Source organism: Zonotrichia albicollis, chromosome 5 (genome assembly GCF_047830755.1).
Source record: "Zonotrichia albicollis isolate bZonAlb1 chromosome 5, bZonAlb1.hap1, whole genome shotgun sequence".
Taxonomy (NCBI): domain Eukaryota; kingdom Metazoa; phylum Chordata; class Aves; order Passeriformes; family Passerellidae; genus Zonotrichia; species Zonotrichia albicollis.
The window spans coordinates 23157497-23184123 of NC_133823.1; the positions used below are offsets into that span (position 1 = coordinate 23157497).

At 43.4% G+C, this 26627-nt stretch overlaps 2 protein-coding genes across 4 annotated transcripts in view; both read right to left on the reverse strand.

Moving 5' to 3' along the window:
* The window catches only part of LOC113458989 (oligosaccharyltransferase complex subunit OSTC), a 56484-nt gene extending 38181 nt beyond the window's left edge, over nucleotides 1-18303 (reverse strand). For both annotated transcript variants that reach the window (XM_074541062.1, XM_074541061.1), the window contains exons 1-6: nucleotides 18193-18303; nucleotides 17760-18027; nucleotides 17455-17548; nucleotides 15669-15866; nucleotides 7306-14582; nucleotides 6255-6401 (exon numbers count right to left, since the gene is read on the reverse strand). In XM_074541062.1, coding sequence (XP_074397163.1) covers nucleotides 14564-14582; nucleotides 15669-15866; nucleotides 17455-17548; nucleotides 17760-18027; nucleotides 18193-18270 — 657 coding nt within the window. In that variant the 5' untranslated portion in view covers nucleotides 18271-18303 and the 3' untranslated portion in view covers nucleotides 6255-6401; nucleotides 7306-14563. The remainder of the gene's footprint in view (nucleotides 1-6254; nucleotides 6402-7305; nucleotides 14583-15668; nucleotides 15867-17454; nucleotides 17549-17759; nucleotides 18028-18192) is intronic.
* Nucleotides 18304-20868: 2565 nt separating this feature from the next.
* RPL34 (ribosomal protein L34) overlaps nucleotides 20869-26627 on the reverse strand; it is a 132710-nt gene continuing 126951 nt past the window's right edge. Inside the window, exons 1-5 of one of the 2 annotated variants that reach the window (XM_005484684.3) lie at nucleotides 24129-24242; nucleotides 23499-23572; nucleotides 23303-23402; nucleotides 22450-22553; nucleotides 20869-20995 (exon numbers count right to left, since the gene is read on the reverse strand). In XM_005484684.3, coding sequence (XP_005484741.1) covers nucleotides 20911-20995; nucleotides 22450-22553; nucleotides 23303-23402; nucleotides 23499-23563 — 354 coding nt within the window. In that variant the 5' untranslated portion in view covers nucleotides 23564-23572; nucleotides 24129-24242 and the 3' untranslated portion in view covers nucleotides 20869-20910. Of the gene's footprint in view, nucleotides 20996-22449; nucleotides 22554-23302; nucleotides 23403-23498; nucleotides 23573-24128; nucleotides 24243-26627 lie in introns of those variants that run through there. The other variant, XM_074541064.1, reaches the window with a different exon arrangement.

Consider the following 26627-nt stretch of genomic DNA (forward strand, 5'->3'; position numbering starts at 1 on the left):
CAAGTGCTCCTGACAGTAACTGCTGATCATTCTAGTATTTCCAGTGACCAGCTGATGGTCTGTCCCCAAATCACTACAAAATAGATGGCAGCAGGGGAAGCAGAGTGGCAAGCTCTTGTTGAATTACGCTGCCTTCCCAGCTGAGCTGACATTCCTGGGGTTGCTGTGAGAGGTAATAGACCTTTACATTTGGTTTGCCTGCCTGACCTGCCAGTTAACTGGTGGTTAACAGTTAATGCATTTCCCAACAGGGTTCTGTGATAAAGGAACCTGCTCATGGTTTCATAATGCATATTTCATTGCCATTGCTGTCTTCCTCAGTTAAAAGCCTGTCTTTTCCCATTTACAAGAGGGCTATAAATCTTCACTGATTTTCATGCTCTGGAAAACAGTAGCTAATAAATAGCACAAATAGCAAGCCTTTACCCACATATGTGGCTGCTTTAGAGCTCAAAGTATCATCCTTGATAATGATGAGAAATGCTGGCCTGGCTTTCACATGTCTGATAAGTGTGCACAAAACAGCTGAGTGAATTAACAAACCAGGGCCAAAAGGCAAAGATCATGCATGGGACTAAGGTAGACAATGATCCTCCCTGAAAACATGGTACTTGATCATTCATTTTGAAAAGGCACAATGACTTTGAAGCTCTGGCAGTATTTTCCATAGGGCTGAAATGTAAAGATGACAGATGTCCCGCTTGCTCACTATCTACTGTCACAGCAAATACAGTTTTCTTGTCACCACCTACAAATCCCAGGATACAGCTGCCTTTCCTCCCCCCCTCCCATTTAACCCTCCCTAACTCCACATTTCCTCACCACACCTGTTCTGCCAGAGCTCTCATCAGCTTCCCTCAGGATCACTGCCCCCATCCCTGATGAGCAGCAAGAGTTTCCTGAGCTCATCTCCAAAGCCCCTATCCTTCTCTTAATGGCTTATTATTGTCTTGCTGCTAACTGCAAGGAACTGAACACATATTTTTATACAATACAAGAAGGAAAGAATTAATTTCTTGGATAAATCTGGAAATGAATGGTGTTGCAGGGAAAACTTGTATTTGGTCAGGATTTCACTGATGTGCTGCTGACTTTTACTGGTATCAATGGGAATCTTCATAAAGATCTCAGTTCTCCTGTAAAGCTTAAAGCAGGGCAAGGAGATAACAACAACTAAATGATGCTCATAAAAAAAGACAAGAAAATTATTACAACACTGGCAGAGATAATTTTGCGAACAGTCAACTTATTTTGATTCTAGACTGATTTGATTTTGTTTTCTATTGCTCTGGCTTGGAAGACTTTTCATACAGGTGTGCTACATCTGGTCTGAAACTATTCTCCAGACTCCAGCAATGATGTTCGTGCTTTCCCCCTGTCAGGCTCCTCTAGACCTGAAGGCACAATTTTCCATGACTCCATCACAGTCCACAGATGTTCTTGCTAAAGCTCCACCTTCCTATTCCCTCACAATCCATTTGTCAAATGGAAATTCTCAACCTCAGCTGCTTTACTCACAGATTAAATGAAATAGGCTATGCTACAGAGCACAGCTAAGATCTAGGTATCACCAAGTGACTCATTTTCAGTTCTTGAAGCAGCGTGGTACAGTGAACATTAGCACCAAAGATTTTACATCTCTGTGGCACCAAGCTGATGCAGTTGTGCTGCTTCCAGCACTCCTGCAAGCATCCCTGCATGGCCCTGTCCAGTGGGATGTGGCTAATTCCTGTCAGCATCCACCCTGTAGCTCTGCACCACATGAGACATACCTACCCTTGCTGCTCTGTGCATCTGAAACACGAGTGCAGGACTCCAGCTCAGCTGCCTAAACCCTCCTCAGCGACTTTGGCCTCTTCCACAGCAACAAAAGGTGCACTTCTCTTCAAGCATCACCTCTAGTTATGGAGCTCCTTTGCTGCAAAGAACTCCCTTTTTAAGGAGTAGGAGGTAAACATCTATGTCTCCTCCTGCCCTTCCCCTGAGGTTTTATCATTCCCCTCTCCTCTCTCCTGGTTACAGCAGATAAGATGGATTCAGCCAGTCAGCAGACTCTGCTGCTCATGAAGCTGTGTAGTTCTGCTTCTGCCCTGTACTGGATGTCCTCTTTTCAACTCAGGAAAAAAAATTGTTTTAGTGTCAGAACTGGCTGACTAAACATTTCAGTAATAAGGTTAAGTGTAGTCTGCCTTCCTGCACATCTCTAACCCTGGTGGGGCTACATGAGCCCTTTACACTTACAATACCAGCAGTCACAGAGACACATGACATATATACAGAAGCCATTCCAAACAACTCACATCCTCTGCTATCCTGGTGGTCACTCTGTGGTGAATGGAAATCATATGACAGATCTTTGACCAAGATAGCACATCTCCCACGTCTTTCTTTTCATCATCAAAAAAAGTATTGTATTAATACGAAAAGTCAAAAGTCATCAAATAACATAATGCAAATATATTTCTCAGACTATTTGGCTTTAAAAGAAGTCTGCATTCACAGGCTGCAAAACATCCAGCTTTCACAGACGTACATACCCACAGTCTACCCAGAGGCAATTCCCACCAGGGAATTTTTCCACGTGCCTCTAGAGGACAATGTATCTAAGTAAAATGTAGAGCAATGAGGTTCCATCCAAAAATCAGCAAAGGAGAGGTCCTCCCAAAAAGCAAAACCAGGTAAGAATTAAGGCTTAGCAGATTCTTCCCAAGGATATATGTCATATGTATGGTGAAAACGCTTCCTGATATGTGTCAGAAGCCACCTTCTGGCAGGTACCAAAAAGTTTCAATTCCACGGTGTATGCAAGTCCTTCAGGTTGGAGGGATGGAGCAGGTAGTACCTCTAGAGGAGGAGCTCTCTAATCACCAGGCTCCTCTTGCCTCCCTACCCACAGAGATATAAAAACTCACCTCAGCAGTGCCATCCCAGGGCTTGCGTAACTGAAGCAGTGAAACCCAATGGGATCTTGCTCCTCTAAGCATTGCCACAGAACAAGCAATGATGATGTACTTTTAATAATGGTAACCTCAAAAAGAATACTCGGTAATCAATAAGAAAATACAGATGTGAAATGGGAATTGTCACAGGTCACTGGTGTCAGAGGTTGTGTGGAGGGCAAATAGCAAATAGTTGTGTGGAAGGCAAATAAAGATTGTGTGGGAGCCCAGAGTGCTCCACAGGACGTTTCCTGCTCCAAGGATGTTTCCTGCAGTGCAGACATATCACAAAGCTGCCTAGAATAAGTCCCATCCAAGTCCCCAGTACAAAACAGGTAAATATGTACAGGGCAAGGGAGTGTCAGTTACAAAAGGTCTCTAATAAAATCTTTTAAAGTCATGTTATGGTGAAGCAGGTACAAGTTGCAGCAACCTCCTTTTGCCCACTGGTACTTAATCTACGTACAAGTCCATTTCATAAACGAGCACAAGGGAATACAGGAGACTTTTCAGGCAGATATAATTTGTTCTGAATTTATTAGGGTAACACAGCAACTCAAAGATCACCACCTAAAATTCAGAGAGCAAATGTGGTTCCACTGTGTGCACTAAGGAAGTCTACTGACACTTGACCATGTGAGAGAAGAGCCTTAAATGACATGTCCAAACAGGGTACCCCTGTGATGCATTTCTGGATACCAATCACAGCTGGGCCACCAAAACCTGGGACTCATGTGTACCCACACCATAAAGTAGTTTCTATCTCAGGTCAGGAACAAAGCTTTGGATTGTACTCCAAGTTTATCCTCAATGGATGACTGGTCTTTCTAACCCTGTGGGACGTATTTTATTTAGGGACACTTTCCTCAGTGTAGGAAGTGAAAAAAAAAAATCAACAATAACTGAATATCCTGCCTCCCCTGTGGTTAAGTACTAACTCATTATATTCCTACAATTTTTCCTTCTCCTCACCATTTCTGATGGGACAGTCACTCAGACAGAATACACCTGAGTCCAGCTGCACTGGGGCTGCTGCAGCTTCATTGCCATGTGCCTGTTTGTCCTGCCCTGTGCAGAACTTGCCTCTGCCCTCAGTGCCAGCTTGAACTGCCACAAAAAGTAACATGCCTTGTCTCCCAGACTATCCACCCACCATCTGCACGTTATTACAGACCTGTCCAGCTGAGGAGAGCACCCTCCTCCTCAGGGAGAGGATGTGACTCCGTGGGGATAGCGAGCAAGGTTATCCCAGGACAGGCAGCAGACCAAAAAAAACAAATTGCGTCAGCATGGAAAAGGATTGGGCAGGAGCAGAGGGTGTGTCAGGGCACGCTCCCAGGCACAGAAAAGCTCAGAATAAACAGGCAGAAAGTTGCTGGCCCGGGTTTGAATAAAGGCCTTGGAAATGCAAAGAAACGGGCAACACTAATGAGGGCACCAGCATTTCCCTGCAAGAAGAAAACTGGGGAAGAGAGTGGAGGAGAAGGAAAGGAAAGCCGGATGTGGAAAACTGTGGAAAAGTAGCAAAGCCAGCTTTAGAAAGAAAGTAATCTGAAACCTCAGTCAGACAGAAATGAACAGTACAGTTGGTCAGGAATTTGGTGATAGGGTTTTGCATGATAAAATTTAATTAATCCAAAATCTACTTCGGGTGTAACCAAAATGCTGAGGAGTCCTTAACTTGGACAGGGTGTGGCAGAAACAGAGGCTGCCCTTGTCCCAAGGAGGCTACAAATTGCCCTTGGGCCATTTGCAAACAGATGGGCAACAGGGGGGATGGAGCGGCACCATCGGGCTGGTCTCAGCACCGGAGCTGAATCCAGTCCTCTGGTTTTGAAGGGACCACAGGATCAGAGGCAGTTTCAAAGTGAGGTGTGCTTGGAAAAGAATAACATGGTATTTCAGCAGAAGTATATGGGGCATAAGCAAAAAGGCTAACAGAAGTGAAAATCTGACACAGCTCCTTTCAAAATTTATCAAGGGAGAAAGTTCAGCACAGTGAACTAATTGGAGAGAGCTGGAGTAACCATTTCAGTAATATATGAGTTGTGAAGGGATGATGTCGCAGTCTACATTTCAGGAAACAGAAGAGACAGAGCTTGCCAACAAACCAGTAAGCAGGACATACTGTGCTCAAACTTTCAACAAAATGTTGCTGCAATTTTTTTTTTTCTACAGAAAGTGTCCTTTGACAAAAGCATTTAAAAAGCCATTGTTACCCTGAAATTATCTAGAATTAAAAAAAAAAAGTAAAAACTTTGGTGAACGCTTGCTGCTGACAGTCCCCAGTCCCTAGTGCTGTTAGTATGATGCAGAATTGACGATTAGATCTTAATTTTATTCCTAGCATGGTGATTAATCTGCTACATAACTTTAAGCTAGTCACTTTACCATTTGAACATGACATCTCTAAAAGTTGCACAAAACCAGCCAGCTGTGTGACAGTAGTGCTTTGAAATGCTCAGGGTGTTGAAAGAGGTCTTTTCTACAGGCACTGATAAGCAAACATTCTTCTTCCTATTTTCATTTATCCCCCTTCCACTTTTAAAGAGACGTATACAGGACTTAGCTGTAATAAGCTGTTATATAAATTTCCATCCAAGTGAAACACCAGACTCTTAATGCCTTAAAATATACTAGGGTGAAAACCTTTCCACCTAGGGAAGTGCATCTTAGAGACTGAAGTAATTTATGGGGCATCTATCAATTCTTTTTCACCTTTTGCTTCCAGACAGATGCCAGCAGAGACAGCTCCAGGTTTTGGCAGGAATTTTTCTAAAACCATATACACAGAAACCCTGGCAAAGTCCACATGGTTTCCTCTACCTCTGCAATCTAGGCTTTGACTTGTAATTTAAAAACATCAGTCATAATTTCAGTACTACGTGGTTCTGATCTGCATATCTACTGTATTTTAAACAATCTATTCCTTTTAGCCATTGAACTCCATGCCCACCATCAGATGTACTGTGGATGTTGAATTAAAACACCGAAGCCTTATTTTTTTATCTTTTTAGGTAAGCACTGTAGTTCTGTGTAATTCATATGACTTTTTAAAACTCCATATTTTTCCCTTTTATGAGCTATGTATAAAATTCACATGTATACTCACACATTGACTTTTTAGTTGACCTAGTGTATGTAAAATGCTTTGAAATTTTTGGCTGGATTGATCCACAGAAGTGTTACCCTCTAGCATGGTTTTAAGCCCTGAAGTCTCAATTGGAAAATTAATTTGAGTAAAAAACACGTACAGAAAAATCCTTCACACACTTATACGGTAGCAACAAGAAAAAAGAATGCAAATATACTCACAGCTGTAATATTTCGTGTACGTATTCATCTACAAAGCAGTTTGAGATTTCAGCTCGATGCTTTAAAGCTGGACTTTCCTTCCCAGAACGAATAACATTGCAGGGACTGCCATCCAGTGGGGAGCAACAGCTTAACAGGGGATTGGAGCTGCAGAAAGGTAAAATTCAGAGGTGTCAAGGTTGAAAAAGATTGAGTAGTAGCTAATGACAATGCTGGAAGTACTAATGATGGAAGGAATTTCCCTACAAGCCTCAGATATTTTTGACAGTGTTTAAGTACAAGTCATTTATTTTCCAAATGTAGGTGCACAAAGGCGGTACCTTGTAGTGACCATGGAAAGCAGGTAAAATTGGGCTTGTTCAGTCACAGCCTAGTGAACAAGCAGTGGTTAAACACAATCCTTAGACACATCCAAAATACTACAAGCATTATTTCCCTCTTTGGATGGGTCTGTCTCCATTGATTTCAGTGAAGTGTAGTCTGGGTTTGCCTAGGTGTTAGATGAGACTAAAAAGTATTTAAGGTAACTGTGTCTGCTGTCTTTTAAAACACTAGAGGAAAAAAACTTCCTCATTTATCTGAGATTATTCCTCCTTAGGCTATGAAACCAAACTATGATTCAAATATAACTTGTTAATAATTTTGTTATTTAGCAGTGGCTTTAAGCATTGTGTGTCTTGTGTATCTTTAAAGAAATCTGATGGAATGTTCTGTTTCCCTGGTTTTATGACCTTTCATATTTATTGCCTTGTCTACTACATATATGAATCTTGATAAGTGTGACAGATTTTTCTTAGTTTGTTCCATTGTGTACAGACCATATGTTGTCTATGCTCATAAAACACTCAGTAACTGCATGTGCAGAAAAACATTTTTTTCATGTTACTTGCTAAGAAAATTAAGAACCTGAAGGTCATCCCTGCAGAGGTGTTTTTAAATCCAGCCCCAGGAAACAACTGCCTCCTTTCCTTAGAGTTGTGATGAAGCTTTGGCAGGGTTCTCAGATGTATTTGGCAGTTAACTTACACTGATTTAAACAAAAATTATGTACCTGAATTCCATGAGGATCCTGGCTTGACTGCTCTTGATGTAGGTTTTGGCATGCCTTCGTTGGCTCCCTGGTGTAGTGATTGGGAATGCAGTAGGATTTTTATTGTTTTCAGGATGAGTCATGCAGGCAGCAGCACAACAGATGGTGTAGAGTGTAGAACAAGAAAGACAAAGATATGAGACACCTAAGAGAAAACTGAAACAGACAAAGAAACAACCGGAGGATGAGAGAGGCTGAAAGCAGGAGAGAAGCCAGGAGGTTAAGCTTTGCCACAGATAGCAGGAGCTAATGAAGTGTGGAGTCAGTGCAGGGTAAAGTAGCTCAAACAACGGCCAGCAGGGAGAACTGAAGGGCCTGTAGTCAGAGTAGAAGGAACAGAGGTAGGAATACCAAGAGGAGCAAGGCTCATAGACAGCCAGGTGGCTGCTGGGGCTAAGTGATGGATTTCAGAGTGATAAAAGAGCAAGTACCAGTGAGGAGGAATAGGGAAGTGGAAGAGGTGAGGAGACTGATAAATAATACCCTTTGAAGGTAGAAATAGCACAGCAGTTAGAAAGACAGCAATCAAAACCAAGAGTGGCATTCTGAAACAGAATTCTGGAATGACAGCAAAGAAACAAGGGATGGCAGCTGCTGAAAGACAACAGGATAAAGACCTTGAATAAGCCCAGACCAGCATCAGGCAAGCAGAAGGAGATGAAACACAGCATTCAGAGCTGGTTTAACAACCAGCTGTAACAGAGAGAGGTAGACACACTTGGGGAAAACACAAAAGAAGGTAAATTCCACAGGTCAGTGAAGCACAGTTGCTGAAAGGAGGTGTCTGGAGAAGTTGGCGTAATTGAGAAATGTATCAGTATCTTACTGCTCCAGCTCAAAGAGGGGAAAAACAGAGAAAAATCTCCATCAGCAAAATATTTCCTAGAAGTATCACAGGCTCCTTCCTCCCACTCATCACCCAGTTCTAATACAGCAGCTATACTAACAGCTGTCTAATTATAACACATTTTAGGGGAAGGACTAAGATGAAAATTTGAAAAGAAAAAGGCCTTAAACATTCCTCCATACACTTCTACTTTCCTTACCCCAACAGCTAATTCCTTTTCCTGTTCTGGCAGTAGGCAGTTAATGGAGCTACTTTCTGCTGTCATGTCTAGCTCATATGACCACTTGATTTTTCAGACTGAACCAAGGCCAGCAGCATTCTGTCCTACAACTGCACTGCAGGGATATTTTTAAAGGACAGATTTAGCTATTTACAAAATAGTTCAACAACTATTTTTAAAGACACAGAGCCTTGGTGTTTGGAAGGTGAAGTGTTTTGTTCTCAGCCATGGAATAATAAAGGCAGGCAGTCACTGAAAGACACCTCAAGAAACCAGTCACTCATCCCAAAACAAGCCAAAGGTATCTGCAAATTTTAACAGGCATTTGCCAAGCCTGTTCTTAGAAATGCTGTCATTGGCACAGACTATCTAGTCCAGTGGCAAATTATTTTACCCTTATATTCTTCTAGTATTACCCCAATTCCTTCTTACTGCTAGTGAAGCTGTATCTACTACTGATGCAGAAACAAAATTGCTTAGTTAATTTTCATGCTTAATTTTATGCCTCCTGTACTTGGAAGTGAAAAGTTTTGCCAGTGTCTCCATGTGATGTTGTATTGCTGCACAAAAGGTAATCTGCTCTCCTCTTCAGCTTGTGGTGCAGCAGAGCCCAAGGACTTGCTCACATCCCACATTTTGTCAGCTATTTTCCTTGGGTAACATTGATACTTTGCACTTGTTCCCAGAAGGAATAAACCAGGCTAGTTTTTTAGAGCACTCATTGATTTGTTAGGATCACTATGCATCCTAATTCTGTCCTCCCAGCAGTCTTTGAGTTTTATGATGTCAGCTTATTTAGTCAGCACACTCTATTCAATAGAGGTCAGTTGAACAAAACTAGCCACAGGACAGACCTAAAAAGTAAGAGATCTTTCCACTTTGATATAAAGACATCAACTAATCAGCAAACACTCTCTGAAAATGTTTCTCAAAGTACTTTGGAATTCAAGTTATAGCTGTTTTAGCTAAGCCAAGTTTCCAAAACATTCTAGACAGTATCAAAATCTACAGCCCAAACATCTGATTTTCTTCTATCCATGGAACCCATAACTCTCATATATGCCTTTATCTTCATATGACTTATTCTTTAAAAATCCAAGTTGGCTACTCATCTTTTTGCCATTTTCTTCCAGGTGCTTAAAATGCTTCCCCCACATCCCAAAACCTCTTCTTCCAACTGCAGTTATGCTTATTTTTTATTATTCCACATTCCTCAGTCTCCATCTGCATTTAAAGACAAATGATATACTGTAAATCTGAATGTAGTAAACTTATTAGCTATCATCCAGGATCTGTCAGAAATACCTAAAAATTCTTAAATTATTTAAGCTGTCTACAAATTAATGAGAAAAAGTTTAACTTCTACAGTTTATTTTAGAATAATACAACCAGTCTGAGTTCTTTCACACTTTTTCTTTCCCTGTTTCCTGCTAAAAGCATAACATTTCCACCATCAACAAAGGGAAACCAGTATCCCTATTCACACTGATCCCTGTAGTGAAAACTGATACCAAAAAGAGAAGGAAATTACAAATGTCAGTCTTTCACAAGCGTTAGGCAGCAGATGATACCATATTGATCCGATTTACTCAGAGATAAATACTATTTCTTCCAGTCTGCAGGTAGAGCAGTCTAAGAACTTTGACATTTATAGAGCCCATATGGGATAGCAACATGATGAAGTGTAACTCCATCCCATGCCTGAAGAACATTAGTAACTAAACTGATATCATCAAACAGGAGCTCAGCAAATTGCCTTATGGACTCAAGACACTGGACAGCAGAATGCAGTGCCCTGCATCTGCATCTCTAATTAAAACACAGCAGAAGTCAGTCATGCCTGACTCCCATTACAGTGCCACAGATGCTGCTCTGAAATGAGCTCATGGTCTCTGTCCAGTTCTTGGCTGACAGGTATCCATGTCAAGCAAAAAGGACACCAGCACAAATAGTTTTTACCAAAGAAATCAAATCACCTAAAAACCCCCAAATTCCTACTAGCCGCTTCCTGTGAAACACTACCCTTTGAAGAGTTTGATGCATTAGTTATATTTTTTGTTGTCACTAAAATCCAGACCTCTCCAGAGTTCTCCAAACATTAGTATAGCTGAGAAATCTTAATGTGACTTCAAAGTATTACAAAACATTCTTCTGAGATTTCTACTGTAACTGATCCACTTAATTTCTTCTAATTGTTTCAATCCTCTTTTACCATGTTCTGGAAGAAATATATTCTAAAGAAACTGCAGTGGTGAGAAGTAGCAATCAGAAATTCTGAAAATAGGCCAGTTATTGCTGCAACCCTTTTTGGGAAAATCATAAAGATATAGGAAAAATACAATAATCACATTCACAAACATGTAATACCAGTTATATTATCACAGACGTTGCTATGCTGTAGGAAAACAGTTTCCATTGCATGCAGGATTTCCATATGTGTCAGGGAGAAAAAAAAGAGAATTGTCTTTCCCATAGGCACATTGGCTCCCTGTACTGAAGGCAGCAGAAGAGATTTAGGGTTGTCTCAGGTTATAAGACCGTATCTCTTAAGAAGTCAAACGCAGAGTGCTTTCTAATTAATATACTAAGTACGTATATTTAGTCCCATTTCTTCAGAATGGTTAAATCATCCTCTTTCTTCCACAAATTGTTTCAGTGACACAAATCTTCCATATATGTGTCAGTTCTTGGAGAAGTAAGGAGTGGGGTCAGTGGGACTGCTGCATTGGACTCCCAGAGGGCTGATTTTGGCCTGCTCATGGCCCAGACTAGCAGAGTCCCCTGGGTCACAGAGGAGTTCAGGAAGGCCTGGCATTCCTCAAGAAGGAAATTGTAAAGATGCAGAAGCAGACCATCCTGACATACCTAAAGACAAGACAAGCAGGAAGCTGGCTGAACAGAGAGCTTTGGCTGAAAATCACAACAAAAAGGAGAGTTTATGACCTTTGCAAGAAGCAGTGGCAACTCAGGAGGAGTACAAAAATGTCAAGAGGACATGCAGGGAGAAAATTAGAAGGGTCCAAGTCCACTTAGACCTTAAGCTGGCTACTGCTATAAAAGACAACTGAAAATTACAACTAAACATACATTAGCAACAAGAGCCTAAGGAGAATCTCCATCCTTTACTGAATATGGAGTGAAATACAGTGACAAAGGACAAGGAGAAGACTGAGGTACTTCACAGCTTCTTCACCTTGGTCACTAATAACAAGTCATTCTGTGGGTAGCCAGCTCTCTGAGCTGGAAGACAGGGATGGGGGGCAGAATGAAGCCCCCATAATCCAAGGGAAAATGGTCAGTGACCTGCTGTAGCACTTGGGCACACACAGATCTACGGGCCTGGATGGAATCCATCCAGGGATCCTCAGCAGAGGCAATTGGTAGAATTGCTCACTGAGCCACTTCCCAGCACTTACCAGCACCTCTGCATCTGGAGGTATTTAATTTAAAAGACATGGAGATGTGACACTCAGGGACATGGTTTGGTGGTGGGCTTGGCAATGCTAGGTTGATAGCTGGATTTAATAATCTCATAGATCTTTTCCAACCTAAATGATTCTATGATTCTGTTACAGTCCCACAACATGCAGGAGTCTGGAAAATGCATTGAGGGAAAAAAAAAACCAAAAACGTCAGAATGTCTGCTCTTTTTCATCTAGATGTATTTTTCAACTTAACTCGATTAAGTATAAAATCATTTAAGGGTTTATATATGTATATACTAACTTTCAAAAGCTACACAAGTTATATATGTCTTCCTGACTATACTGACTAGGCATCATCTCTCAGAGATTATACTGAAGCCATGCATTCAGTATTTTCTCCATCAAGACAGCCAGAAAATCAAGACCTCTACACTTCAGCCTGACTCTTTCTGTTGCACTTGGAAGCAGGCCAAATTTCTGGTTTCAATCAGCAAAGATGTGTTCCTGCAAGCTCTGCTTTACCTTTACCTTGTTTTTAACCTCTCACCCACGATCCAGTTCAGTTGAACCTTGAAGACATGAACATGAAACACAGATGGATATTGTCACCAGTTAGTTTTCTTTCAGTCATTGAAACATTATTACTATTCCAAGCCCCTACTTTAGAGGCCACCTGCTGTTGCCTATAAAGAACAGCAGACAATTACAGAAAATACCAGCCTTTCTTTCCTGCAAAGGAGACTCATCTAACACACTGCAATACTACTTCTTTGCAGTTTATTTGACTCAGTAGAAATTTTACCTTGGGTGACAAAGAAGCCTCCAAACTTCTTTCAAAATTAACCAATCTTCAGTAGTCCATTCTGCCATCTTCCAACCTACCATGTGCCTCATTTCTGGGTAATCCATCTTCTGCTCTGCATTTGTTGTCCTGGTTCTCTCTGTGCCAGACTGGGGCAGATGATCATGCCAGACCTAGCTGGGAGTCTGTGACCAAAAAACCATGATGTTCCTTCAGCCTTATTTTTTGCAGAGGGAATCACTTAGTTTTACTCTTCCAAAATTATATCCTACCTTGCAATTACATCTACTTCAATTGTTGTTTCAAGTTACAATTAAAATTTGCAATTACAGTGAATGGCACTTCACAGAGCACAGGCACTGAACTGTGCCTTTAAAATCACGTTCAAGAGCCTGCTCATTTAGAACCAGCTGCAAACTCGGGACACTGAAGCTCAACTGCACTACAACAAGCACTGAGCCAGAAGAGTCTTGATTTTAGTGAACTTTCTGGTTTGACTTACCTCTCAGAGTATTTAAAAAGACAACTTAAGATGCAGTTATTTGCTTACATAATATCAATACTCCCCCCTGAAGGTAAGCATATGTCTCACCAAAACCAGAGTGACCAAAAATAACTGTGTCAAAAAGACTGGAAATTTTGCAGTTATGAGCCTCATAAAACAGCTCAAACCACCTTAAATCTTAATGACAAACATTTAAGATGAACAGATGCAAAAGTGTCCCATCGTTCGTAAGGATGTGGCAGTGGAAGTGACATATCCTGAAGGCAGATGATTAACAACTAGCACAGATATTTGATTAGTATGTGAACAGTAATGCTTACTTCACAATTACAGGAATAAATAACTTTTCTACTTTATATTATTGTACTGATTAAAATAGTGCTTCAAACACATATGAATTACAAAAAAAGACATTTATGGTGATTCAGAGGGATCTGTCCTTCCCCCAAAATGCAATACATTACTTGAATTAAAACATTTCAGCAACACTCAATCTTTTAAAATTAAGACGTATCAAACTGGAACTTTGCCTCACACAAAAAAGCAGCAGCTTCAGAAGTAAGTGTTCTTGGCTACTGATAACAGCATGTTGTTTGCATACAGTACAAATTCATGGAAAATGAGGTTTCTTGTCCCTGATACTAAAAAAAAAAAAAATCATTATCCAACAATGAAAATCAAAGCTGAAATTACGTGGTCATGGTATGGCACCTCATGTCTGAATGCAGAACACTCCATACAAACAAGGAAAAGCTTTACAAGTTGCACAAATTTAAAATAATTTTTTAGAAAATAAGTTTTATTTGGCTCCTTTTGTACACTTTTTCTTTAAAAAAATGCACATTCATACAGTTTGCCCTTCCCAGTGCATGTCTGGATTTGCTCACATAGAGCATTAATATCATTAATATCAAGGCCAAAGATGCCTTCACAATAATTTCAGACACATTGTATTCTGGCTGTAAAGCATCCAAAGTTACTAATTTTCTGATTACAACTTGGAAATCAATGTTTTCAGTGTTTCTTCTCTGATTCACATACATAATTGTCCCAAACCAGGAAGAGGAGACAGACCTGCAACAAAGAACCGTCAATGGCGAGTACTCATTTCAGGTAGAGCTAAAGGTAGGTTCTCTACTTCATACTGAGATGGAATATAAAAGAAATACTCAGCTATATAACTTTCTCTTTTTCAAAAGCTCTACATCAGAAATGATAAAACATTGCTTGAAAACTACAGATCAGCCACTAGTAGTGCCAGTTTGTTTGCAGAGAAAGCACTCTTTCCTGAGTTGTTTCTCGTGGCCAGGTCTCTCTGCTGTTGATGGTGACTATGGAACTCATTTCTTACTGTTTCTTCTTAAAATACTTCGTGAAGAGGAGGAAATTCAGCTCAAACTTTCACACAGCACAAGAGGTACTAACCCATCAAGTAGCCCCTACAGAAAGAAAATTAATTTAGACAAAAAGTTAGCAAACATAGGCAGCACTCCTCAAAAATCAAGAGGCACACAATCTTAAACCAAAATTTAAGACTGCAAAAGCTTCTGCTGATCAAGGATCTTTGGTCATCTTAACTACCCACTCCTTCCTCAGCTGGTTTTCTTCAATGAACTCTGAAAATGCATTAGCAATGTTCTTGATCCAACTTTGGTAATTGTTTGGAATTTTTGAAGCCCACATTATGCCCTAAGAAATGTTCTTTTTGTCTGCCCTTTACGCAAACTACAAGTGTTAAGATATTCAATACAATCTGATCTTTTCTGACACTTCACACAAATCTGTTGTCTCTTTCTCTTCCATTTCTCTGAAGCCCTGTTCTTTTCATGAATTTCAGAATGAGAACTGTTGTACAGACACACGTACTCAGTGAACAAAAAACCCATAGAGCATCAATGAAGCAAGAAAATATAGGGTAGGTCCCTATCCAGGTACCTGCTGCCAGGGAAACCATCACTTGTGTGTTATGAAACAATTTTTTTAAAGTACTCTGCAGAGGCCAAAAAAAGTATTCAAGAATAGAAGAATGACTGTCAATATTAATTCAACACTTCATGGAGCTACTCCAAAAATTACCTACCAGTAACTCTAAACACCAGGTTTCAGGTATTCTAAATTAAATAGACCGAAAAATACAGAGAGGGAGAAAACTGGAAAACCTGCATTTGGATTTTGCACAGCCTGAAAGCTACAGTACTTTGACAGTTCCATATTCCTCAAAGGCCTACTTTGTAGCTACTTACCTGACCAGTACATACAATGAATTTTAAGATACACTGAGCAAGTCAGACTCAGTAATCATATTTTCTAACTGTCACCCTTTTTTAACTACAGCATGATCTTAGAGAAGCTGACTCCCAAAGCATCCCACCTCACTCAAGGTAGCTTGTTCAAAAAAAAAAGCAGTGGAAAAGGCAACTTATATTCAAGCTGAATACTTTCTGTTATTGTTAAATTTAACACAGCACACATGAGCCTCAAAAGAGAACAAAGACTGAAAGATAGAAGATAGTTAAACCACTTACGGTAATTTCATCCTCATGAAAACTCTGGCCATGAAGAAGCTCAAAAGCACACTCACAAATCCAATAAAGAGCAAAAGAAACCTATTCAACTTGGGGATGTTTGGTGCATTGGATCGATCCAGAATTATGAATCCTAGGCCACCCATTGTGAAGAGGAAACTGGATGCAAGGCCTTCCATAATGTACTGCCCATTTACTCTAAAGGGGGAAAAAAAAAGTAAAAATAGTCAGAAAAATATTAAAGAAATTATTTACATTTCAAACCCTATCTACTCAACATGTTATAGCTGTACAAGCACACACGATGATTAAATTTGATGGCTGACTTTCTAACTAAAATAAGTAGGAAAATGTAATAAATGTTATACAATTAAATCAAGACATTAATGTCTAGAACTGAGAGTCTGCAAGGGGCCCAGTGCAGCACTCAGGAGGATTTATACATATTTGTGCATACCAACAGCTACCACCCAGCTCACTGGATTGCAGAACCACCTAGTCCAAGGAGCTCCCAGGTTATACAGATGATCCCAAGGCATGGCACCACCACCTCCTTATTTCCATGCCCATGTTCAGGCAGGACTGCCTCAATCCTCCTCTCAGCACAAATTCCACTCAAAGCACAACAGCAGCACAGGAAGCACATCTGCTGGCTCCAGCACACATCCTGCAGGAAGTTCTGCTGCCTGCTTGCTGAGCCTGCATGGATCCATTGCAGGACCAGCCTGGGGGTGCCCCTTGGGGCTCTCTGTCAGCCCAGGCAGCTGCACCTCCTTCTTACAAGTGGAAAGAGATGGAGAGTGGGGAAGCTGAGATGCAGAAAGAATCTTGCACCTGGATCATGAGTCTCCTGCTTCCCACAGTCACTAAGCCATTTTCCCATCCTCCTAAATAGCAACCTCATAAACCTGGCATTGATGAAACTACGGTGGATGGTCATAGAGAAATAAAGATTATCATTACTGCTTCATATCCTGGAAACAAACAAGTTTATCTTCTCTTGTCTTGTTTACACTGACAAGTGACAGTGCTAAGAACTCCCTGCAGCAACTTGATTCACCAACATTGCAACAATCCAACCCAGTCTGAAGCACAGATCTAGTCCAAGCCAAAATCTGTCACATCAACCATGTCACAGACCTCACCGATTCAACCAACTTTTTAGTATTCAACAAAAATCATTATTTGTTTCCACATACATAGATCCCCCCCAGTTAAAAAAGTAGACTTAACTCTCTTCAGACCAGTTTGTTACCACGAGTCTCTAGCTCATTTTCAGTAATAGAAGCCAAGGGCACAAGGAAGACCCTGTTGTTACACATTTGTAACAATGTTCCCCACCAGAGGCCCAAGTACACTGGAGTTTAAAACGTAAGAAACGAAAGCTTCCCAAACATTACATATTCTGCAAGAAAAATTGATCAAATGCATCCACAGTATAAAGCTCAACCTGACTAGCAAAAAAAAAAAAAAGTACCTCCAAAGTACCTCCAGCCCAAAACAATTTATTTTTACCAGACATTTCATTTTTAAAAGTTTTAGGATTAAGTCGTTTTATTTCCACTAGTTTCAATGCTGGTTGGGTGGGGTTTTTGTAAAACACAAAAAATAGTTCTTGGCAAACCAAGAACTGATATAAATCAACTCCTGCCTTGCAGGGGAGGGGAAGGGAAGGGAAGGGAAGGGAAGGGAAGGGAAGGGAAGGATGCACAGCTCGGCAAGACGGGGCTTATTCCCTTGAGCTTCGGCATTTGCAGCACGCCGCTGGCGGGAACAGGGCTCTTACCTGTATGCCAAGAAAGCCACCGGCCTCTGATGCCCGTGCTCGTCTGTCATGGAGCCCACGCTGGGAGGTTCCACGATCACGTCATAGATGATTCCTGCGGGAAGGAAAGCAAGCACCGACTTGGACTCGCAGCAGCGAGAGCCGCCCCGACCCCGCGGGCGCGCTGGGGGATGCCCAGGTTCGTGTTCTAAGGGCGGTTCGGGCCCGGACAGGGCTCAGCCGCGGCTCTGCCACCCGGGACAGGACCGAGGGGGAGCCGCTCCGTGAGCAGGGCCTCCCCTTCACCCGGCCCGGCCCGGCCTCACCTCCGGTGATGAGGAAGTAGGACACGACCACCAGCGCGTACACGGTCATGGCCGAGGGCATGTGCACCCAGCTCGGCCGCTTCAGCTTGATGTTGGGGCACTCGAGCACGGCGAAGGGCAGGCGGTACAGCGTCTCCATGGCCGCCGTGCGGTCCCGGGGCGGCCGCGGCCCCGCTGCTCCCTGCCGGCGCTGTTCGCTCCCGCCGCCGCCGCCGCGCTCCCACACCGACACCGACACGAAGGCGGAAACGGAAATGGGCTGCGCGTCCTGACAGGGGGAAACAGATCCCTTTCTAAATGGACAAACTAAGCAAAGCACTAGAAACTTGCTACCAGGTTTAAATTACAGATTCTGACTTTTTTTTTTTTGTCTGCATAAAGACATAGAAACGCCGTGAGTCCGCCGGGGAAGGGTCTAATCCGGTTTACTCACCTGCCAGGACCCGGCAGCCCTGACGTGTCGGCGCAGGGTATCGGCTCCGGGCGGGGGCGGGGCTGGGGGAGCGGCCATGAGCAGGCCCCGCCCCCGGGCTGGGCAGCCACGTGGCTGCCCCGGGCCCTGAGTGTGTCCCGGGCACCACCGGCCCTGGCCGCGGGTGGGACACCGCCCGCTGGTCACTGGCGGGACGCTCCGGCCGCCCCTGCCATGGGGTCGAGCACCCTTTGGACACCCCTGTGCTAATGCAGTTTTCCAGCGGGGGGAGGAAAAGCCACGTCCCGCGTGTGAGTTTGCACAGTCGGGCTGGGGAGCTGCAGACCGGCGAGCAGACCAAGTTCCGTAGTAGGACTTACCGCAGTCCCTGTGTTTGCCGGGCAGCGTGAGGCTGGGATGCCCCTTGGGCGCACTATGGGATGTGTGCCCATCCTGACCACAGCCAGAGGTCATCCCGGCAGCTGCACACAGAGCAGGCAGGACAAGGCACATCACAGCAGTCCTGCAGAGAGCAACAGGGTACCGTGTGTTACAGCCCATCTCACACGCTCCTGTAAGGGTGCACACACCTCATCGGGCCGGGCCAGCCCGGCCCCCGCTGCCTCTGTCCTCAGCTCGCTTTGGAGCAGCACCGAGGCAGCACGTCAGAAAAACTCCCCCTGCTGAGGGGAAGCCTCTCTAGGGAAAGGGCGGGGAAGAACTCTTCAGGTTACAGGAGCGGTTCCAAAGCACACAGGCCATCTGAACTCCCACCTCGCCAGGCTACCCAGCCCACTTCCCACTGCACTGCCCTTCCCCAAATGTCTGCCCCATTCCTACACGGCAGCCAACTGCTCCGTTTTAAAATAATTACGGGCCTTATTATCATTTCACTGAAACACTGCCTAAGGACTGCTTTGATTTCTACCTATAGTGGCAACACCACGTCTCCTAACTCTTAACTGCTGCCTTCTGGGGCAATCATGCCATTTGCAGCTAGCTGTTTTCAGTCTTACCCTTCCTGTTTGGAAGAATCTCCCTTGCAGTGCCTGTCAACAGATGTTTATATTACATTTATCCTCATTATTCCAAAATTCTTCTCCCTCCATTTCTACTTCTTTCCAAAAGCCTGAAGGAAAACTCTAATCTCAGTCTTTAATGCAAAACAAGGGCAGGTTGCACACACCTGTCCTAGTTGACTTTTTTTTCCCAGCATGCTAAAGTACTAAAATTTGCACTGGAACAGTCAGACAACTAAGGAAATGTGTAACCCTAAAGTAACTATAGAAACTGCACCCAAAAATGTTAAGAGTATTAATGTTAGGCTCAAAATCTCCTTTAATGAGCTACAGCCTTTGCACCTGAGCTGAGGAGAGATGCTTCACATACTTCAAGCTACATTTATCCATTTTGAGAATATTGACAATTATTTTACCTCCTTGGGACACCGTGAAGAAATCCTTGGGGAGGTACAACTCCTTTCATCATGCATGATACTAAGTCACTTATACTGGAGCAGAGCCACCTCTTGCTGTCACACCCAGGAGGCAGCTGAGAGTTGCCAGGCTCCTCACCCAAAGCACCAGCTCACTGCCACCAGAAGGGCTTTTCGACTCAGCCTTCTGTCCTCTGTCCCTTGGCTGCCTGCAGCTGGCAGCTAGGCAGGGTAAAAAGGCAGCATGCCCTCAGGAGAGACCTGCACACATGTGAGCCACAGCCTGAGCAGACTCCACAGTGACCTCAGAAACCCCTTCAAGTGGCACTCTCATGGCTCCCAGTAAGCCTCTGTGCCCAGTTATTATTGCTCCTCCTTCCTTACTCTCATGGTAGAGCTCACTACTTTTTGAAAAAATAGTTATTGGTTAAAAACAGGTAAAAATAGATGCCTGTCAGATACTAAAAGCAGTTCAAAATTCAGAGTTGGGGGCTGAGGATACCACTCCACAGGCAAAGCAAGAATTATCCTGACTGCATTATAACACTCCTGGACAGCATTAAGAGACACATTTAATAGAGTTCTATCCAGAACAGAATGAAGCAAAGCCATTTGCACTTTTTAGATTACAATTACATCCTTGATGATAAACCAACAAACTTTGGTTCAAATTTCAATACCAGAGGCCCAAATTGCTACTTTAAAGCAGGAAGCCTTTAAAGGTCTGTCCTAGCTGCACCATGGAGCTCTGCTGGTATCATACCTGTAACTGCTGGCCCAGTAAGACCTAGCAGGATACAGCAGCTGGAGCTTTCTTCCAGAGATTCAGATGTAGCAGGAGGCAACTGTCTGGTGGATACAGCATTGGCTTTGAGAAACTAAGACTATTCTCTCCCCCTTCTCTTGAGTAATACCACATACAATGAAAAAAAAAATCTACCTTAGGTTTATACTAGCTGTCCTCTTCTGTCTTCTTTTTCAAAGTCCTAACTTTTTTTCTGAGCCAAGTCCTCCAATGACTTGATAAACGGCTGCTGAAAGAAAACTTGCACTGCTGAAAGTTATTCCAGCACCTCAACGTGACTGAGCCTGAGCTGAGAGTCCTGTTTAACCAGACTTCCTTCCAGGAGGCAGCACTCAACAGAGCATCCTGACCTACAGGTTCTGTTGCAGCAAAACCCAGCTCTGCACTGTACAACCTGCAAGAAGCAGCAGCAGCTCCTACCAGCTTTGAGTCACACATGGAATGACAGGACACAAGAGAAGTGGAGATCTCATTTATTGGGCTGAAACTACAAATAGATTCACTTTGACTTCTGGCTCTGTGCTTGTGCCTTCAACACTTTGACAACGATCTTCTGCTCCTCGATAAGAAAAGCTCGTTTGATCCTGGAAAAGAAAAACGACTTTAGGATATGTGTCTATTTACTAAAGTATAAACACAAAAAAAAACCAAATTACAATTAGTTTTGCCATCTCCCACATTCATTGCACGTGTGGTGTTAGCTCCACAGTTACATAAAAAGGGAACCCACTGCTGGTCTTGCCAGCAGCAAAAGACAGGGACGGTAGCACTCCATGAACACAGCAGTTTGGGGATGGCAGCCTACAGTGCCTGCAAATTTAGGGTAAGTGGCTTCAAGGCAAGCAAGGTAATACTTGATGGCTGCTCATGGGAAAATTTACCATCCTCACAAACTTCAAAGGCAAAAAGCAGAACTCCTAACTGGAGAATTAATTTAATTCTGTTGAAGTCAGAATTGGTGTGACAAGTCAGCTCTCTTCCTCAGAACTACATGCATCCAGTTATCAAAACCAGGAATACTTTCCCTGCCAGGATTAAAGCTCCTTGCACATCAACAGGGAAAAGCCTAGCAGGTCAAGTCATGCCCAAATATGACTATTTCTGGAAAACATGCAGGGCCACCACCAGCTGGGACAGATCTGTGCACCAGCACTCACATACCAACAGACTATCTGATGGTTCTGGGCTGACAGCACCAGTGTGCCACACACACTCTTCTACCCTTAAACATTAAAATGCTTTCTGTCAGTATCTGGTGCACATGGCTACCTCTGCAGTACAAAACTGTCAAAGATACCTAAGCAGGTGCAAGAGAAAACCTGACCATTACAGGAAAGGAGGTGGCTGTAATTTCTGGTTTAGGCACAGTAGGAATAAAACATACCCATGCACTAAGAACTACCCATCAAGCTCACCAAGGGTTTGGGAAAACACTCAGAAAGAATGTGGCTTTCAACACAGAAAAGTTATGCTATGGCTCTGCAGCTGTAACAGCTCATCTTCAGTGGTGCCTAATGTAATTCATCTTAGAACTTACACATGCCAAAATAATAAAAAAAATGCTGGCACTACAGATAAAAAAAAAACTGGCATTAGACTGCTGACCCCAGAGATTTTCTGTTTACCATTCACAGAGATGACACACTCATGGTCGTGCTTTTCCTCAAACTTGCCAAGGAAGCATAGGATATGCAATTACTACACAATAAAACTGAATTCAGTGAGGCCTGGCAAAGGCCATTTTAAAGCTTGACCACATAAAGCTGCTTAACACACAGCCAAGTAATACCTGTGAATCCCGAAACACTACAAACAAGTGAAAAATTCAATTAGATCTGCATAAGGCAAAACAGGACCACGGAACAGAATAATCTTTACCGTGGGCAGTCAATACAAAAAGTCTTCACAAAGGAGCTATATATGCAGGAACTCCCTCCAATCCAAGGGACAAAAATCACACACCAGGGTCAGACAAGAGCCTTCAAAGTTTGGGAGAGATGTAAAAATTCTGTAAGAGAGCTGGCTTTGTGTGAGTTACCTGTCACGGACACACTTGGCGCACATGGAGCCACCGTAGGCTCTGCTCACGTGCTTCTTTGTTTTTGACAGCCTCATCAGGACTTTGGGGCGCACAGCACGGACCTACAGACAGCAAAAAGTAAGCAAGGGTGTCATGGCACAGAAATTCTTTTTCTCTGACACGTAAAAACCAACATCACTTTCATAGCTAAAAAAAAAAACCCACAAAAAAACCAGCAACACTTGAGGTTTACTATTCAAGACGCTAAAAAGTGACCAAGGTCACAGCTCACTGCATGGGCCATCCTCAGCATCCCTAAGCTGATCTTTTCATCCCACCACAGGGGTTCAACAAGAGCTCCATTAAAAAACTGGTTATAAAGAAAGACTTTTTTTGAAGACAGGAACTGCTCAAAGATCACCATTACTCAAGCATTCCCATAACTGTTAAAAACAACGGTGTTACTTCAAGGAAACATTCTGAAGAAAAATACATTAGGAACATTAATTCCTTTTTTCTAAATACTTTATAAACTTGGCTTATCCTTTTTTCTGCAAGTCTAATAGGTCTAATTTACATTTTTAAATCTGCTACAGAACTGACCTGTCTCGTTTTAAAAATTTCAGACTTTCTAAACAAGAGTTTATATTTAAAAATAATGCAAACCAAGAGCATTAAAAAAACTTTGAGCTTCCAAAGCTCATTTTGCCAGTAAACTCTACAACATTTGATTTGAACATTTTAAAGAAAAAGGTTATTTCAACAAGAACTGGTCAATTAACAGGCCCGTTGTATACTTGGAAAGGCTCTTTTTTTTCTGAAGAAACCCTGCAGCACAGCAACACCCTTAGGTGTTTGTAATCATACTCACACCACGAAGTCGTCCTGGACAAATCCCACATGCTGACTTAGGGGCCTTTCCCACTTTCTTGGTGTAAAGGTAAACAATCCTGTTCCCGGGTGTTCGGGACCTGAACACAGCAGAGAAACACTCAGTTAATGTGACAATCGGAAGGGAAGCATCACCTGTTTACAACAGGAGTTTTCTTACACCGGATCTTACTTACAGTCTGGTCTTGTTGGAAGCTGTGTTGTAGGACAACCTACGGCGGTATGTCAGGCGCTGCACCATTTTTCAGCCCTAAAAAACCAAAACCAAAGGGGCACTAGTTAAGAGGTGGATATTCACACAGGAATTCACATCTCACAGGATCACCCGTACAGAGCCAGATGTGAATCAGCAGCTGCCGATCCCATATTAATAAAACTAAAGCCTTTCCTGATCAGCGACACCAGCAGAACGCTATTAGAGAACAACAAATCGCCTGACAGCGGGCACGATGCGATCCGCAATGAAATTCACCCGACTAACTGGAACACTGTTCAAACATCCCAGTCTTGCCTGCATTATGTCACGCTCTCCTAAGAGACTGCATAGAGCTTTAGCGCTCCGTATTTTGTAGTCAACAAAAGCTCCACTCGCAGCCCCGGGAGACGCGGGCCCTGCTCGGGAGCCCCACCGCGGAGGCCTCGGCAGGCCCGGCGGCTCTGTCACCGCTCCGGCCCACGCGCGGGCAGCAGCAGCGCCGGCGGCCCATCCCCGCTGCCCCACGGGGCCTCGGATGGCGCTCGCCGCCCGCCGGGCGGCGGATGGAGGCGGATGAGCACCCACAGCCCTCACTCGCCCACCGCCATACCTGGCGCCGCCGGACCCGGAAGAGGAAGCGGAAATGCGCGGGTCAACATTGAAATGGCGGCGCGCTGGAGACCGGAAGAAATACCGGCGCCTGCGCACTGGATCTGTCTACCAGGGAGGGGGCGGGCGGGCAGCGCCATGTTGTACGGCACGGAGGTGCAGGTGGCGCCATGTTGTACGGCTGAAGCGGGGCGGGGCGCCGCTTGGCGGCGGCATCGGGAGCCGGCCAATGAGCGCCGTGGGGCCTCCGTTTTATTTATTGAGTGTTTTACTGAAAAACTCTTTGACTAAAATATCGGCTTCTGTCCTGGGAAAGAAGGGTTTGTGCTTCATTATGGTAATTAGGAAGCTGTGGGTTCAGAAGCCGTTCCCCATCCTGCTGTTTAAGCTCTCAATTACAAGTCACTCCTACAGGCTTTTCCATGGCACAGTGGTTCGTGACACACCTGGGAGCCGTGTCTTACACAAAACTTGCACAAGGAAAGGCTGATCCCACAGAATCCCTCGAAAGCCTTGCCTGGGGCATTGCAGGGCTGCCCTTGCCAGGCTCCGTTCCCCTCGAGATGCCCTCACTCCTGAGCGGCACAGGACCCGGCAGACAGGCTGATCCTGAAACTGCCCCTCTGGAGAGTTACCCAATGCCCACATTTGCCTGACACCTCCTGGTTGTACTCCCTGTGTCATGTGCTCACACAGGAGAATGAAGTTATAAACCTTTGTCTGCTGGTCAGATCAAAGGTCCATTGACTCAACCTCCCATTTCCAGGCCACAGGTACCTAGGAAAAACATAGGGAAAAAAAAGGACACAGCTGGTAGAACTGTCCCTTAATACATCCTCCCCGTGTTCATCCATCAGCATCGCCCAAGTGTCCTGAGCTGGGTCACATTTCCTGACCTTAGATTATCTCAGTTGGTGTAGGCATGGTGCTAACAACACCAAGGTTGTGGGTTCAATCTCTGTATAGGCATATATTCTCTTAAGAGCTGGACTTAATGACCCTTGTGGGTCCCTTTGAACTCAGAATGTTCTATGAAATCTATTTAATAGCCTCTGGTAGACCCTTGACAAAAGAAGAGAAAGGAAATAGCCGGAGCTGAGGGACTATAGGATGGCTTCTCAGTAGCCAGAAACAGCATTCCAGTGGTGCCAGATCTGCCACGTTAAAATCTAAATACATAGAAGGTACTTCTGGCAACCCCTAACCTTTTCATTAATAGGAAGGAAAGGAGAAACACTCCCTGAACTACACTTCTCCCAGATGTTTGTTTCAGCTCCCATCCCACACCCCTGGTCCCTGCCAAGCTGAGGAGCAAGCAGACAAACAGAGCTGCCTCTGTGTTCTGAAATCAGCATCTGACCTCTGCTATCTATATGTGACCTTACTAATGGATCTGGATCCCATCCGGCCACCTGGCTCTGACCAAGAGGTTTTAAAGCACACTTTTCCACCACTTCTGCTCCCCAGCCTCTGGTGGCAGTGGTGGTGTTCCCACTGCCACACCAAGTCCTCCCTCTCACAGTGTGTGTGAATGCCTTGTGGCTGCTGTCACAGTTGATACTGACTCGCACAGTCAAAATCTCCATGCAGCATCAATGGGAAATCACCATCTGCAAGGAGGATGGGGTTGGGCCCCCTGTCTGTGAGCCCTCAAATGCTCTTTTGCCCCACTGACCTGAGCACTGTTCCACAGTGATACTCAAGGACCCACATGTTAAGCATGTAGGGTGCTGCTGCAGCCATCTTTAGCGGCTTCAGCTCTGCTTTTGGAGATTAGCAGGTGCTCAGAAAGCTTTGATGTGTGCTTCTGCCCTTATTTATGTAACTCACAGTTTGTTGTACTGCATCCTCCCTGTTTTCAATCTATAATTATTATTTTGGTTAATTATTGACTCTTTTTAAGTGCAAATCATGGACACCAGAAATGTTTTTTAATTCATGAAAGGAGAGAAAATATGTATGAACTAGATTTTAGGGTATATTTAAAATAGGAGCATATTTTAGAAGACAAGTAAATTTCAGAGCAATTAGAGTATTTAACATGAACTTTCTAGGCCCAGAACCCTGAGGGGAATAAGAAAGCCAATTAAATTAGATTAAATAATCATGCCTAAATATAAAAGGGTAACAGAATCCAATTGTTAAAGAACAACACTATTAAATTATGATAGAATAGTTTAGATGTTGTCAGTGCAACAGGTAACTATTTTATTATTGACAATAGTATTGATACGCTTTTGAACTTATTCCACTTAGGCTCTAAACTCAACCTGTGTAAGTTTTAGAAACTGCCAATTAAATTCCAGCCATTTGCTTCTGCTGATGTACTGGCCTAGTTTTTCAAGCATTTTCAGTTCTTTTTTAAGAGGAACAGGGCTATCAGGCAAACGGCTCACCAGAGCATCTGGAAATGTTAACTTAATGACAACTGGTTTAATGCTATCTAATGTGGGGATAAGATTTGAAGCAGAAGCTCACTAAGCCCATTTTGTACAGATTA